The 17,128-nt window shown below is 39.7% G+C and overlaps 1 protein-coding gene across 20 annotated transcripts in view; it reads left to right on the top strand.

Annotated features, from left to right (window-relative positions):
• The window catches only part of cadpsb (Ca2+-dependent activator protein for secretion b), a 61,472-nt gene that overhangs the window by 1,845 nt on the left and 42,499 nt on the right, over nucleotides 1–17,128 (top strand). For all 20 annotated transcript variants that reach the window (XM_034586303.1, XM_034586319.1, XM_034586320.1 and 17 more), the window contains exons 2-3: nucleotides 13,238–13,351; nucleotides 15,442–15,774. In XM_034586303.1, coding sequence (XP_034442194.1) covers nucleotides 13,238–13,351; nucleotides 15,442–15,774 — 447 coding nt within the window. The remainder of the gene's footprint in view (nucleotides 1–13,237; nucleotides 13,352–15,441; nucleotides 15,775–17,128) is intronic.

Below are 17,128 nucleotides of genomic sequence, written 5' to 3' on the forward strand. Positions count from 1 at the left end.
TCTCAGGCTGATTGTGTGTCACTCACTGCGGGGAAACACTGTTGTAACTGTTGTTTTCGTGTAACCCCGCAGACAGTTTGTCTTCCCCCGGACGCAGTTTAAAGCCATATGGTCTGAATTTTCTGCTGACTCATGCACAAGTGCATGTGGGAGGCATAAGTAACGTTTCCATCTATTTGTTTATTTGTAGTCCCGCTCAGCGTAGGTTAGCGATAGTCTAATGCATGCTTAGTAATGCACTTTCATATCTGGATGTGCAGACAGGCTCTGCTGTGGGTGAGTGAATATCGGGATAAACAACCCAGCGCTTGATGTCAGACCAATCAAAGCGCGTCTGCCTCCAGTCTGCCTCTGCACTTTGATTCGCTGTCTAATCTCTTCAGGAAAAAACATATGTGCTGCATTAAGTCACAACAGTTAAGTAAGTTGATTAATTACACAGAAACATTAAACAACAGTGAGCTTGAATATAGGTTTATTACTTTCTGGCAGTTCTGTGCTTTTATATTGTCATGACATTTTACAGTAGTCGTCATTTAACATGTAGTTAAATGACGAACTGTTTAGCCCAGTGTGGTTAGGAGGAAATAATTTATCACGTAATATAAAGAATATGTAAAGAATATAATAAACATTAAACAATAGATTTCTCCATTAACCTTCTGTGAATGCGAGCTCCTCAGACGTCCATAAACAATAATCTATTAAGGAAAATCCTCAAAGCGTTTGCTACACAATCTAATATGTTGCCTGTTACAATTTTTGCTATTATAGATTAGTCACAGAAATATGATGAAGCAATTTCTGTAATTAAAAGACTTAAAAGCCTTGGAGAAAAAAAACAAAAACATGTGGAGCAGCTCCATGATAATCCGTTATTAGAAGCTCTGGCACACAAACAGCAGTGATGGGCTATCACAGAGAAACAGACCGGGCTGCAGAGGATGCGGGCTCCACTGATGCTTCTTGAAATGTATTGCTATAACCTTGTGAAAGGGTAACACAATAGGACAGAAGCAGGCCCGCGCTTCCTTTTGAGGGGCGAGGAAAACATGTTCTCACTGGGGCTGAAAGAAGTCTTCACCAGCTGCAGTATGAAGGCCGCTGCTGTCGAACGTGTGGGTTGAGTGTATATGTGCATATTTTACTAGTGGCACATGTGTTTGTATTCAAGGCGAATTGTCTTGGGACACATTCAAATGTATCTCCCTCCCTCCCTAAGAATATGTTATTATTAAGTTATTCAGGTTATTGACAGATATAGACTTTGTTGGTGTAATTGATGGCGTTATGTGACATTGTGGATTCTCCGCGGGGCAAAAAACCCTCCTGACAATGAGCCGGACGTGTGTACACAGGTATAACACAAAGTGTGACTCAGAATGGGAAGAACATGACGGAAATCATTTTCTGTGGATGGCAATATCAGTGTTTACATTGTTGGGACTGATTGTCGGCCTATTTGTGCCCAGAATAAATATCTCAATGACTGTCACATGCGATTTTGTGCAGACATCCATGGTTCCCAGTTGCTGTATCCTAATGACTTGATTCCCCTGACCTTCCCTCTAGCACCACAAGCTTCTCATTTGTGGCTCTGTGTGAAATATGGCAGCTCCTGCATGGAGTTTTATCAAAATTGGTTCTCACATCCATGTTCCTCTTAACATCGATTGTAAAAATGAAACTGATATCTGACTGTCCATCCAGCCCCATCGACATATCAAAATTGTACCTTGGCTGTGATTTGTGTGACGTGCACATAGAAGGAACAGTGAAAACTGTAAAGATTGTACCTGCTTAACATCCATATGTTATCACTGAACATTTCAGCATTTAGCTTAAAGCACCACTGAGTCTTCACTTGCTTTGACTTGTTAGCATAACAACGCAGACTTAGCACTAAATTGAGCGCATACCACCACCAAGACCCAACAGTCCATCTAAATTCAATTAAGCGGACATTCCCTGGAAAATTTCCGAAAAAAAAAAATAAATAAGAAGAATCGTGTATATATAATGCTATGTCAAGAAAGTAATACAAAATAATTGGATCCCTTTGTCCTGATACGCACCAAAATGCAATGGGTTCTTTCTTCTCCTGCGTCTCATTCTGACACCATGTTTTGTAGAAATCCATTCAAACAACACAAACCATCCAAACACAAAAAAGATTTCTGAATCCACCCCCTGATCGGCACCACAATTTAATGCGTTCTTCCCTCACCCATTCCTGTGCCTCCACCAAGTTCCATGGGAATCTGTGCTGTATTGTATAATGCTGCTAAATAACAGACAAACAAACAGACAAATGCAGATGAAAACATCATGTCCTTGGCAGAGGTAATTAGAAGGACACCCAGGGAGTGCACACCTCTGCCAAAGCTAATGGCTAAGGTTGCCAAAAAAAATCCCTGGGTCCGCCTGTTTATCCCACCTGCTTTAAAATTTGATGGATTCTTTCCTGGGTCATGTCCCACCCCTCCACAAAATTTCATGGAAATCGGTTCAGTATTTTTAGTAGCTAACAGACGAACAAACAGATGGAAAAATAACCTCCTTGGCAGGACAAAAATATACAAAATATCTAATATTCTCAGTTATGTAGAATTGAATCATAAATGAAAGCTGTCACCAAGTCAAGAAGAATAAAGTATTAGTGATCAAACTGCTAAAAAACAACATCTGATGAATCCAAATCTTCTTATAGATCACAGTGTTGGTATTTTTTCAGAAGTGATTATTCTCTCAGTTTGAGGATTTTTCTTCGAGTGGGACGTGTGATGGCCCAAAGAGAATCAGACCCAATCAACCCATGTGCCAGCACGTTTGTTTAATAGAGTGCTTCTTGGCTGGGCTTTTTAACACCATACATTATGCCACCGACACTCTGAGGGAGAGGAGCTGTGAACTGTGCAGCAGGAAATGAATGTGAAGTGACTGAAATGGATGCATACGAGCTCCTTTGGTGTTCAGTGCTGAGACGGGTCTATATGGATTCAGATTTATTTAATTTGAATTTTGATGTAAACCAGAATAATAGTATTAAATGCAAAAACTGTTGATGACACAGTGTATTTGGAACAGATCTGTAAACAAGGATCGTGATAGTAAGGGCATGGGTGTTATCTCCACTAATTTGCCATTTGTGTTGGTAAATTAGAGAAATTGTTGGATAAACAATATTAATTAAACTGTGATTAGAGGTTAATGGTGAAGTCATCATTAGATTGCATCACTTGAGACACGAGGAAAAAAACATTCAAGCTCTATGGAAGAGCTGGGCAAGTTGTCATACAGGCAAGATCATGCATAGACATGATCATCAAATATTTGATGTCAATACATTTGTTATGTCAATACATTATGTCAATACATTATGATTCTGTGGGAGCTGTAGCGTTTGAACTTTTTGATAATGGACAGATGATGCCGATATATTAGCAAGGAAACAAAGAGAGAGGGAACTGCCATCACTGGAAGAGGCATCAATAAATAAACAACATTAAAAATAATAGGAATAAACTCCAGTGTGTGTGCAGCAGGGATGTTTGTAGACTGCATGATTTAAAAAATGATAATGTGTATTGACGACAGCTGTTATGTCACCGACCTGCGTATTGTCTCCTCTTTCTCGTCTGTTCCTTGAAAGACATTGAGGTTATTTTCCAGGACTACTCTCCATCTGACTGAGGAACATTTAGACATAGACAACTGAGACTGAACAGCCGGAGCTCATTAAGTTCATGAAGAGAGGGGCAGTGAATGGAGAGCTGGAGAACTGAATCATTAACATTATTATGTTAAAGCTTCAAATGGCAGTCTGCCTAAAGAAAAAAAAGCCATTCTTTGACAGAGAAAGACGCTTCGCCATTTGTGTGAAAGTCGAGCTCCGATTTGCCGATAAAATGTCAATCAGCGTTTGACAGCTGGTTTTGAACATGTTTGTCTCTCTTGTCGCAGACGTGAAGCGTGTATTAGCGCCACTTACATCAAGAATAAAGGTGTTCAATGACGTACGGCTTTGGAAGTTGATTCCAAAGGGATGACAGCTGAAAAGCAGGAGGCGAAATACCCCCCCCCCCCACCCACGGTCTGTGCAGCAGCGTGTAACGTATCACAGATTCAAGATTGAAGCGTCTCCTCTGCTTATAAACCAAGGGGGAAAGCTAAGATTCATTTTATTATGTGTCGTAATATTAACAACTTCTTTTCCTAAAGATTTGACCTGTTCGAGAGCGACAATCACAGTCAGGATAAAATTGAGTGATGGTGTTTACGTATTTAAATAATTCAGTGGTGTGACCTGATATTTGGTGCGCACATACTCACATAAACGGCAACAGAAATGCAAATCTTACAGTGCAGAGTCTCTGTCTGTCATCATTCAGGAGTCAATGTTTGAAGGAAGCGTTGTTTATTCCTCACAAGGTGCAAAGATGTATCTGATCTAGCTTGAAAGAAAACCTCGTACCCGGAGTTGTTTCTCTCCAGCACAGTATGTACTTGTTAATTACAGTAGAACCTACATAGTCTATGTAATCTTGTCTCGCGCACAAAGCGGCAACATAATTTGGGTAAAGACAAGAGTGAAGCGTCTAAAGTTCAACCTTTATCCCGGTGGCACAACACAAAACAATCCCTGTTGTCTGAGGGACACAGTCCTCGGACATGAGGCAGAATTGTCTGGATGAGGACAGTTAATGTGTCCTCAGAATGTATGCATGGATTGAGCCGGATTAATCTGTAGAGCTCCTATTATTTTCTTTTTATTGCTATGTAGAATATAATCCCTGCTCCCAATGCTGGTATTTGGTTAAACTCAGAAAAAAGGGTAAAAATAGATCTAAGGCATCTGCAGCTCTGGTTGGCAAAGTGGAAAATGCAGATACATCATCATCACCTTCATCGTGATGATTCTGATTAACCTTTACAAAAAAAATCAGCGCTGCATCTAAGGTTTATTGGTGATTTGTTCCACCAAGGAGGTTATGTTTTCACATTGTCTGTCTGTTGGTTGGCAAACAGCTGGATGCATTGCCACAGAACTCAGTGGACAGATGTGGTAACGGTCGCAGAAGAACCCATCAATTTTGGTGCAGAAACAGATCAGGGAGCGATTCCAGGAATTTGTTTCACTTCCTTTAACATAGTGAGATGATGGGTTTTTCAACATTTACCCTGATTTCGCAAATGGATCTTGATGAAAAAAGAAATCAGGCACATTTAGGGAACCAGTATTGAAAAGTGCGTGCACTCTGCAGATACTAATGAAATCTGGATGTAGGGAATTTAAATGTGGTTTCATAGGGGCACGGTTTTGACATTTTATTTTATTTTCTATCAATCATTTTGGTCAAGAAAAAAACAAAGCTTGTAAAAAAATCCTCTTAAAACTGCTTTGTTTTGTCTGATGCACTGTATGAGCCAAAACTATGGAGTGTACCTCTATAAAGTGTTAGTAAAACCAACAAGCATTAACAGTTTGGGCTTTTCGCTTGAATAAAATGAACTGTCAGTTAATTAAGTGATTGATTAATAGACTCAGTGTTTCAGCTCTAATTGAAATGAATCATCTTGGAAGAAGGGGCCCACGTTCACCTCCATCCAGATGTTCATATTGACATGTGTATTTTAAACTCAATAGTGAGTAGTTGCTGAAACTGGTGGACGGCGGGAACAACCTCACATTGATCAGTGTGCTCTTGTCTGAACAATACCAGCGACTGCACTGACAAATGAATCAAGAAAACTTCTGTATCTTTACACAATGTGAGGCTGCACGTCATCTCCTCTGTGTCTGTGAAGGCAGGCGGTTGGTTTTGGTGAGCGCCATGGATGCATTTTGTGCTGTTGCGGTGAACCATATGAGAGATTGCTTCAAAGGGAAAATCACTCCGGGTTTGAATGGGGAAAAAGAGATTAGCGGCGCTGGCTTTCCATATTAAAGAAAGAGACAGAGGTAAGAGCTGTAGCCAGATCATTACCGCTCGCCTCTGTTAGACCTCGCTTTCCCTCTTTCGCTGATGACTCTCACTGAGTCATAAAGAACAGCAGCCTGGTGCAGCCATGAGGAGGTTCGCCTCACAGACTCAAACATTTTTCTCCTGAGTTATTATGACTGTTACCTGTTTGTGAGCCACGCCCTTTAAACAGAGCCACCGCACAACCCCCCCCCCCCCCCGTCAAACACAAAAAATACATCTGCGTCTGAGACTATAAAAATAATTCCTCTAATTACAGTCATTGATGAAAAATCATAGAAGCATTATCAACATTAATTATGTTACTAGTTCCTCTTGAAGCTTGAGAATCAGAGATGAAGAATTAGATAACTTCAGTTTTTTTCCAACTATTTCCTGTTTAGCTTTCACGTTAAGTTAAGTTTACTTTTCACAAAAACATGTTTTTAAAGATAGTTTTGGGCCTTTATCAATGGGACAGATTTTAAGCATGGAAGGGGGAGAGCAGGTGACAACTCACCTCTTAAAGCACCAGTGTGTACAATTTAGTGGGGATCTACTGGCAGAAATGAAATTCTGAATTGTGTCGTGTTTTCTTTCATGTACAATCACCTCAAAACTAAGAATTGTTGCATTTCTTGCACTTAAAATGGACCATTCGTATCTACACAGGGAGCCTCTTGCATGGAGTTTGCCATCTTTCTACTATAGCCTAGAATAAACAAACCAAAACAGCGGCTTTCGAGGGGCCGGGGGCCTTTTGCGTTTCTACCTCACCTGAAGGCCATTGGAGGTTCTCCTACTTGCTTTGGAAGGGAGTTTAGAGGGGGGGAGTATTCCGTTAGATCTGCAGCCCCGCAGCTAGACGTCACAAAATCCTACACACTGGTTCTTTAAATATTTCTGTCAACTTATTTGCCCATAAGACTTTTGTGAAAAAAGCTTTCTTCTCCTTCTACTCTTTGATTTCCAAGTCTTACTAAACACTGACGTAAAAAGCAAGTCTGATGAATGTAATATGTTTGATCGACAGTCACTTCATCTTTTAACCGAGATACAAACCTTACTGAGTGCCCACTAAGACTAACAGACCAGCACACTGGAATAAATAGAGTGAGTGAGATATATTGACTGGACAGGGAAAGAAGTGATTTGTGATGGAAGGTTAGCAGGACAGGATTTATGTCTTAAGAGTCTTGATGAGGGTAATGCACCAGTTAAGGACACAGATACCAACCCACAGTCAGTTTTTATCCTCCACAGTTGCAGCAGTGCAGTATGGGGGACTTTTTATTCTGAGCCAAAGCTGAGTAACGCTATTTTCTAAAACATTATGAGACATTTTAGTTTTTCATCGATACTTTCAAGCTTTGCCTTTTTTAAGTTAAATATCGGAGCTTTAACATCCATACAGCACCATTTAACTAAGAACAGTCAGTGATCTGTTGGGCTTTCATGTGAATGAACTGTGCTATAATGATTTTGATTTTGAAGTACAGGGCATAAAAGTGTCCTTTTAAATTTAAGAGAAATGCTATTTATTAGCTACGCATAAAAGCTGTGACTAACAATAATGCTCATGATTTAAAAAATCAGTTGAGCTTTTCATTTCAATTGCGCAATCATTAAATATGACTCAAGCTTGTCTGACTAAGAGTTCAACACCAATTCTCATCAAGACTTACATCCAATATGGAGAAGCTTAGAAATCTCATATTTAAGGAGCTGCAAACAGCGACATTTGGAAAGTTTGCTTCATTGAAACAATGCATGAATTATTTATTTGATTATCTTTATTTCTATATGCACAAGTACTTAGCATGAACCTACAGACAATTTGCGATGCACGTCACTGGATGGGATTTCAGACAAATACACAATGGTCAACTATAAAATACTAATAAATCAGCACAGAACAGACAGAATGACACAAGAAAAAGACCATGAAGGTAATACATGACTACATAAAGCATTTATTAAAATGTTGGAATCAGAAACAGACAGAGCACACTACCACTTAAGGAATCTCAATTTGTCAGTGTCAAACATGCAAAGCAATGTAATGGACGGGATTGATTTTATTATTTTGGACCAAATTAATGCAAATTGTCCCATTGATTTCATCTTCTCGGTGTCGGTACCGTTTACATTGCGTAGGCTTTTCTCCCCAGTAACTGAATGAGCATAACGAGGAACCAGTTGAGCTGTGTGGCAGCTGCCAGTGAGTTGGTGGTGTGATAATGGATGACTGTTACAAGAAGGGGCTTAGCTGGTTGTGAACACTGTGTTCTCCTCTATGTATCAGCGGGGCCACAGCTCCTGAATATGACAACAGTGTGGAGACTGGTTATACAGAGTGAGAGTTCCCGGTTTGTGAGTCAGGCTAAGTCTGCAGAGTGCACACCTGGCTGTTTACGACCCTGGTCGGGTGGTGTTTACTGACACAATGCTGTGTGTGTCTGTGTGTGTCTTCAGGACAAAGCTGTGTGAGCGTGTATGGTTTGGGGATAATAGCGTGTGCATCTGTCTTTGTATAATTGTACTTTTATGACCACAGTCGCCGCATGATGCTGGCGTTTGGTGTTTGATGACGCTTGTTGCTGGTGGATTTTGTGCAGCTGTCGTGCAGCGCTCTCTGCCGCGCCCGGGTTTGCTGTTTGTTCAGATGTGGGCCGGTGGTGTCATCTGCAACACGAGTAAAGTGTGCTTTGTCTAGAGAGGGGAGCCAACCATACTGTGTTTGCTGAAAACCAACATCAGCATTGGAAACAACTCTTTCCTGAGCAAACAGATTTAAACACAATAAGAGGGTTCAGTTTGGACGTTATCTCTTTCACTGCATGAAAGTTTACCCTCCACACAAACCTGAACAGTACATTACTCACATTTCTCCCTTTTATATAGCCTTGCACGTTTTTTGGCAGCATTTGGATGTTGCCTCAGTGCTTTTTTTGATGAAGTGCATTTACCAACTGCCCACCGCTGAAAACTGCCCATTTAATTTGGGGCCATTTAATTTTGGAAAACACCTTAATTTAACTTGCCTTTTAGATGTTATGTTACTTCCAGGGAAAGCTTAATAGTGAGTCAGCAGAGGAGCGGCCTCACTGCGCTGAATTTCATAGTAGCCTCAGTATATACTGCATTCAATTAACTAATTACTGCTCTCATCATTGCTCTGCAGCCAATACGTTGAATACTCACCAGCCATGCTGATGAAACAATTCTGAGAATAAGAATGAGAATAATATGAAGAGAATCGTTAAATATAATTACTGTGTATTTATGTAACCTACTGGTTTAGTGTCTGGTTCCTTTCTTTGGTGTCAAATGGTGATATATAACAAATGCATGTTTCCTTACTATTCACACACCCACATACACACATGTCTAAATGTCTTCAACTTGAAATTTTTCTTAAAATTTAAATTATGGGTATTTGCTTTGTGTCCTCATAATGTCAGTGAATAAACAGATGTCCCCACAACACGAGTCGACCACAATTTATTAGTGGACTCAGTAATATTAAAATCCCAGCTTTAGCCCTGAATAGTCTTTACAATATCTCAAATGTAACCATCCCCCCCATGACATTATAGGTGGTGACCGACAGCTGTGAACATTTTTTTGGAGTATCTGTCAAGTTGTAGATGACAGACTGGATTATCATTTTGTACCAAATAAAAGGACTTCTTTCTGCACTCCAGAAAAAAAAACTGTGACAAACGGGGCAATATGTAGAAATCTTTTTCAGTTCACTGAAGAATCACTAAAGGCAGCTTACGTTTTACAAGATATGTGCCTGAGGGGGCTTAATACCATGGACCTGGGTTAAAGGCTCAGTGGGTTTTAAGATGCAGCACAGATACTCTGAAATTGTAGTTGAAACTGAAAGATTTTTACTACATGTCTGTTTATCGACATTACGTTATGTTTATCAATGGGTATTACATAAAAAATTACAGTTTTATGTCATTATTTGAAAAATAAGGGACCTTGAATCTACCTCTGTGTACGGAAGGTGCTTTATAAATAAAATTGCCTTGCCTTGCCTAAACTACAAAAATGCTTATCATTTATTACAAGGCCAGTTTTTAGATGAAAGATTCTCGACATTAAATATTTCACAGTGACTCCAATATTGTTTCAGCCACATGGTCGAACTATAAACTCTAATCCATAGTCATTTTGAGCTGTAATGAAGTTACTGTACATCAAGCCAATGCAGTGAGCACATCTCTCCTATTGATATGTGAAGGGTGATTAATGTCACTGCCTACTTCATTGCAAGCCAATGAATCACAGTTGTAACAGTGCAATCTTGATAAGAGCCACAGAGAGACAATCAATACCAGCAAAGCAGGAAAGTACGTCTTGGGAGTTTGGTAATACTGATGAAAATGGAGGCATTTCCTGTCATCCATCAACTTGGCTACTAATCAGCACAGTTCTCTAATCAGCAATGAAATAAAACTGATGCAGCGTTGAAAGTCTTAAATACTTAATGTGGTCGAACTGTGGTTTGGTTAAGAAGTGGACATGTTTTCACTGGTTTCCTGCTTTGTGCTACAGTGTCAGCTCACACACTCAATGATTAATCAATACATTTAAAAAAAAAGGAGAGTAAAATTACCATTGTCTCCCAGATCACAAATGGCTGCCCTCCGGAAGCTTGTTTTATTCAACAAACACCTGAAGCTATAGGTTAACATCATAAATGGTACTGTTAAGAATGAATAGTTTATCAAAGTAGTTTTCTGTCAATTGATCCATCAAGCAATTGCTCGATTTCTTTTGCAGGTTGTTACCAAACTGTGTTCATAAGCAATATAGTGGCCGCTGCTGGTCAAAGTTTGGGAATGCAATGTTTTGCATGTTTTCGACATTTGACCCACACGTGATTCACCTTGAAGGAAAAACTAAATAAAAATGCATTGTAACTAAAAAAATTACAATGAAAATTTGAATTTGGACCTTTAGTAAAACTAGTAAATAAAGGAGGTAAATAAATGTAGGCACAAGCCCACACGCTTACACATGATTAATCTGTGCAGGCGTACAATGCACTGTAGGCAACTGAAAGTCGACAAACTCTCAAAACAACACAACACACAAACTACAATAATATGTAAAACACCTCAACAACAGCAAATGATTTTAAATCATTGAATAAGATTCTGAAGCTGTCATGAGGAATTATTGCATTGTTTAACACACCTTTGGTTTCACGCGTAACATCGTTCTATAAACAAGTGCTTAGTTGTATTTGGTTGTTTTCAGGAAACTACCATATGTCTATGACTGCTCTATAGTAGCACAGTCTTTATGATCTACCTTTATACATTAAATATTATTCAAACCTGATGTTTTTTCTGTCTTACTTTTTAAATTATTGAATGTGATTTTTGTTCATTACATGAATGCTCACTTTGTTATTTTTTTAATTAGGATGTTTTTTCGCTACACAAGATTACCACTTAGAATTATTGCTATTTCAGAATTTAATAATGTATTCTCGAGGGAAAAATAAAGCACGGTCTCATTAATTAACACAAGTCTCTACATTAGAGACTCAATCATGAAGTGTATCACAGGGATTTCAACCATTGCATCATGTACATTACGACAAAAGATAATCCAAAGCAAGTTTATTGGGTAAAATAATGAACATTTCAACCTTAACGAAGATATGATTTATTGCAGGACTGTTGCATTAGACTGTCTCAGTGAGTTGTTTCCTCGCTCTATCAGAAATTGACAGGCGAATGGAAAGGAATGAGTAGGTTGACTTCAGCCTCCGAGTGTCTCAATAGACCCGACTGATTTGTCTGCTGTTGTTAACAGTAACATTTCTTGCCTCAGGATGTTCCTAGAACACCGTGGTCGATTAAAACATAGCAGGGATGTTTCACGCTTTCCATTTAATCTTACATCAAGCTGTTGCCAAGGTGAATAGATTCAAAATCTTGACGGAGAAGCACAAGTATTGATGTTGATGTTCTGTTATGTGTTGTATGTGGATCGTTCATGTTTGGACACTGAGTGGTTTATCATGCTGACATTTGTTGTACCAGAAAAATCATGAATTGGCTGAAAAAGCAGTGAAATGAAAATTTAATTTGTATTTGTTTTGCTTTCATTGACAGCAATGTGGAGGTCATCTCTTTGTCTTTGTGTCTCTAAATATAATATGTGTGTTTTTGTACTTTCATAAAGATTTCATATTAGACCAAAATCAGGTTCTTGGTTGCTGACAGATACATTTTATGTTATATGAACCTCATTTTCTGAACATTACTGGAACAGAGTTGGGGAGATATGATGGACACGCAGATGGTGTTGAGATTGCCTCACAGGCACATGATATGTGGTACTTTTCCATCACACTCCTACACTAAAGTCTGTCACTTGCAGAAGTGAAGGCAGTTGTCAAAGGGAGATCATCAGTGTATTGACTGTTGGGTCACCGACACATTAACCAGAAAGACAAGAACCTATAGACCAGAGTAAGGATTGAAACAAAAATTTATTGAAAAAACTATATGGAATATATATATATATATATATATGAACCTTTTCACCTCTCCTGTAACATTCATGAACAGGATATCAAAGCACAGCTGAGGCCTGGAAAATATCCTTTTGGGTGCTATTACGGAGGCATCGCGTCTGTTTGCAGATGATGTTGTTATTTTGGCTCCATCGGACCGTGACCTACAAAGTCCACCAGAGCCGTTTGTAGTTGAGTAGGTTTTGGTCTGGGTGGTGGATTTCTCAGCTCAGGCTCGGGAGGGGTATCCTCCGAGCAGAAGAATCCAGCTACCTTGGGGTTTAAATCACGTGTGATAGTAAACAGGATAGTAAGATTGACCAGCCTTTGGGGACACTGGTTGCCATCCTGCAGGCTTTGTATCGACAAAGCAAAGCTCTCAGTCAATCTTAGTATTGCTCTCACCTTCAGTCAGAATCTCTGACTCAAACAGATGCAGTCAGCAGAGGTGTTGGACCTGTTTCAACATGAAAGCACGAGGAACTTGTTATTGAGATGCACAGTGAGAACAGCCAGTTTGTGTGATTTGAATCACTTGGTGAGGATGACCTGTGGCCTACCTTCAGAGGTGTTGTGAGCTTGACTGTCGGAAACTGATTTTTGGGCTGCTCTGCTTATACCCTGTGCCCAGAATAACCCATTCAGAATGGATCTTGTATTCCCACTGCTTAAACTAACATGTGTATCTTTTCACACTCTATCCTGTTTGCTCTTGCTCCCACAGATAACCAAGCAGCAGCTTCAGCAGACCAAGGATCGTTTCCAGGCCTTCCTCAACGGCGATACACAAATTGTGGCTGATGAAGCGTTCATTAACGCTGTGCAGAGCTATCATGAGGTACCAACTCGCCATAACAGTAACAGCACAATCACAGTCAACCATTTTGTTGTCTGGGGACGTGACGCTTTCAAATTAGTCACCAAATGCCTCGTGCTTTTACGTCATTCGTACATGTGCATGCCTGTCTTTTCCTCTACAAAAAATGCTGCTGGATGTTCATCAGCAATTCACACCTAGATAGCAATTTTATGACAATTTAATGACACACGACAACAGCATTGTCGTCTATGCATCATATCCTCTGCATAACCTTTTCAGCATATTTAAACCAGGAAGCGGACAGCTTTCAGTCTAAAAAGAACCAGAGTCTCTTGCTATTCCATGTCAGAATGCTTGTATTCAGACGGCTGAGTGGTAAAATGGTGGCTGAAGCTTTTCACTGCACAAATTATGAGTCAGGCCGTGTGGCTGACACAGCCATCTTTTCCAACCTCACTATTCAATCTGCAGATGAAAAAGTCATTATTACGATGCATACAGTACAAAAGGCACGGCAGATAGTGGGGTACGTTAAAGGCCAAATCCCTGATGGAAAAACAAGCGAAGCCATTATGAAAAACTGAAGTCTGAGATTGGACCCATCAGGAAACACATAGAGACTGCGGTGGAAGTTAATTACAGCATGACCCCTGCGTAGTTTATAATATTGAATGTAAATGTGAAATATACTAGCAGTTAAAGCTGGGAGGGTAAAAAGTAATATGATAAGAACTAAAAGTGTGGGTTTTAAAAATGAACCTGATGAAGGCTTTAACATACTCTGTGTACCCAAACTTATATAATGATGCTCACTGCAAAAGAGGCTCAAGTGAAAGTGAGGAGCAGAAGTGTCATGGACCATAATGAGTGCAACCAAATTCTACCCAAACACATTTTATAAAGTGAATAGCAGTGTGAAGATGCGTATATGAAACATGGAATATGACATAACCATAATTCACATTGTAGCTCTGCTTATGTTTCCTGTAACCTTTTACTATAAAGTTATAAATGCCATTAGAAAATGTGTTCCTGGGTGTTAAAGGCCCTCCCTTCGAGATGAGCTGTATAATATATCCTTTTTTAATGTCATCTAAGACTTGTGACAGCGGCTGTTGAAACAATTATGTTTTGAAGTACTTTCCATTAAATGCAGCTAAAATGATATTTCTTATTGCACTTGTGTGACAGAAGCTGTGTAAAACATCCTGGAAAATATGCTGAAGATAAGAATAATTGTCAACACGAGAAATCAATGTGGCCCACTTCTCGTTTGAAGAAGTGTCTTTGCCAGAGTTTATTACCACACTGACGATTGTGGAAAAACTGATTCTTTGGCCACATTTTAACTTGAAAAAACTTCGTACGTATACGTATTTTAACTTTTTCTTCTCTTAGATAAATTAGCACCTCGTCCACAGTGTGTATTTCACTTATCTCAAAATATATTTAATTAACAAACATTTTTTAATTCATACTAATTTCCTCATCCACTTAAAGTGGCCTCTTTATTGAAACAGTGACAGCGACGATTATTAGTGACATTATGTATGAACAAAAATGTTCCTTACGCTGTGGTCGGAAACCAAAAGACTGACTTGAGATCTTATTCATTTCAGCTGCACGCTTTTGTTATCCACTGAGACGTACACCCAATGACAAGGATAATGTACCATTGTACCGTAATGTTTCAGGACAGTACTTGTTTCTTTTTAGCCATAATGGATGCTGAGAACAAAATGTGACTGTCAGAGTGACAAAACCGTCAGCTCTGGTGGTTACTTCACTTGATGCTGTGACAATATGGCCTTGTCTGTCTCTGTCAGTCTGTCAGTAGCAGGGGACAGAAAGCAGTCTCGGCCGTGTCGAGTTAATGTTTTTTATTCAACTCAAAGAAAAACAGTTTAACGGTTTCCTTTTGCTGACGCAGACAGACATTTACTGTTTGAGAGAAATTGCAGAAAAGCTTGCATGGAAATGAACTGTAAATATGAGTCTATCCAGAAGTCTCATTCTCATCATTGCTCATTTAAAAGAAGTGCTTCTTTTCTGTGAATGTTTAACTCTTGCTCAACTACAGTTATTGACATTGGTCTCTCACATTGTAGGTGTTCCTGAAGAGTGACCGTGTGGCTAAAATGGTCCAGAGTGGTGGCTTCTCGGCCAATGATTTCAGGGAAGTGTTCAAGAGGCACATTGAGAAGCGCGTGCGCAGCCTTCCAGAGATCGACGGTCTGAGCAAGGAGACGGTCCTCAGCTCCTGGATGGCCAAGTTTGACACCATCTACCGTGGTGACGAAGATCCACGCAAGGCACAGCAACGCATGACCGCGAGCGCGGCTTCCGAACTAATCCTCAGCAAGGACCAGCTGTACGAGATGTTCCAAAATATCCTCGGCATCAAAAAGTTTGAGCACCAGCTGCTTTACCAGGCCTGCCAGGTGAGTTCCTCAAGCCAACAGGGCATTTCCATCAAAAATAACATTTAGTCTTTAGTGAATATTTCCAACAGACACCACAACGTCCAGTTCCCAACAGCTATTACATGTGCTGCAGGTTATAATCTGTAGATCCTGCGTTTTGCCTGAAGTTGACCCCAGACTCGCTATTAAACTCGACCCTTAGATGCACTAATCTAATGTATTGGATCAGTATCAGCACTCAGACCGGCCTTATTGAGTGAATGGGGTATCGCCATGACATAATCAATTAATCAGTTTCTTTGACGATGTCTTTACAAAATTAATTAATTCAGTCGGTCAAACCTTGGCCTGATTTTACCCTGAATATAAAAACCATTCCAATTAGCTTCTAACAGTAAGAGATAAAAGGATACATTTGGGAAAAGGGAGAATCAGATCAGTGGATCCACAGTTCAGAGGTGACCCAACGACCAAACTGTCCAGTTGAGTTAACTGCAATCAAACTTATTTACATTCAACAGATACATTATCTAAAATTTGTCAAAATAAACTGTTAAATGTGTTGTTAAAAGGGAATGATGCTTGCACTGTGTATTTGGTCATTTATTAGTATTAAACTCGTAATTGTTATCTATGGTATCTGTCTAAGTTAAAAGATATATCTTCTGATAACATGCCAGCAATACTTCATTGTTTATATATTAGTGGACACTGGGGTGCTTCTGTCAGACATAACTCTCCTTCCCTTTCTGTCTTCACTGCCTTACTGCTCTCTGCGGGAATGCTGAAAGCAGCACTAATCTATTCTTCCTTCAGGAGCTTGATTAAAAGTCTTATCATGGCAGGATTTGGAGGAAGCCTCCAGATTTACATCTGCTCATCATTTAATGTATGAAAAAAACCCTTACCTCTTCAGTACATTTAAATCTAGTGAACACCCCGTTTGGAAGCCAATGACTTTAAAATGCTGAGTTTCCTTGGAACCAGCGTCATCCCTCTTTCAACAGTTGCTAATGTCTGCATATGGCAAGAGGTGCTGTTCAACAAATTAGATTGTTCAGTATTGTTCAAATGTCTCTGTTGGCAGAGATCGATACTGGCTCTGTTCTTTGCAGTGTTCATTAGTCTGATGCCTCTAATGCTGCGGTGCAATACATCGCCACAGCCTCCAAATCCAGTATGCATTACCAAGTCTTTGAAGATGCTTAACCTAGTTTTCTTTATCTATGTGCTGGCAGCAGAGCTGTAAGTGTAGGGTCCGAAATCTGCATGCAGGAGGTAAAACCGTGTGAACACAAGCCACACTGAGCAATACAGAGCTGCTGAAAAACATAGAACAATACAGCATCATGAAGGCACTGATGTTGCAGAT

This window comes from Hippoglossus hippoglossus, chromosome 5 (genome assembly GCF_009819705.1).
Source record: "Hippoglossus hippoglossus isolate fHipHip1 chromosome 5, fHipHip1.pri, whole genome shotgun sequence".
Lineage (NCBI taxonomy): Eukaryota > Metazoa > Chordata > Actinopteri > Pleuronectiformes > Pleuronectidae > Hippoglossus > Hippoglossus hippoglossus.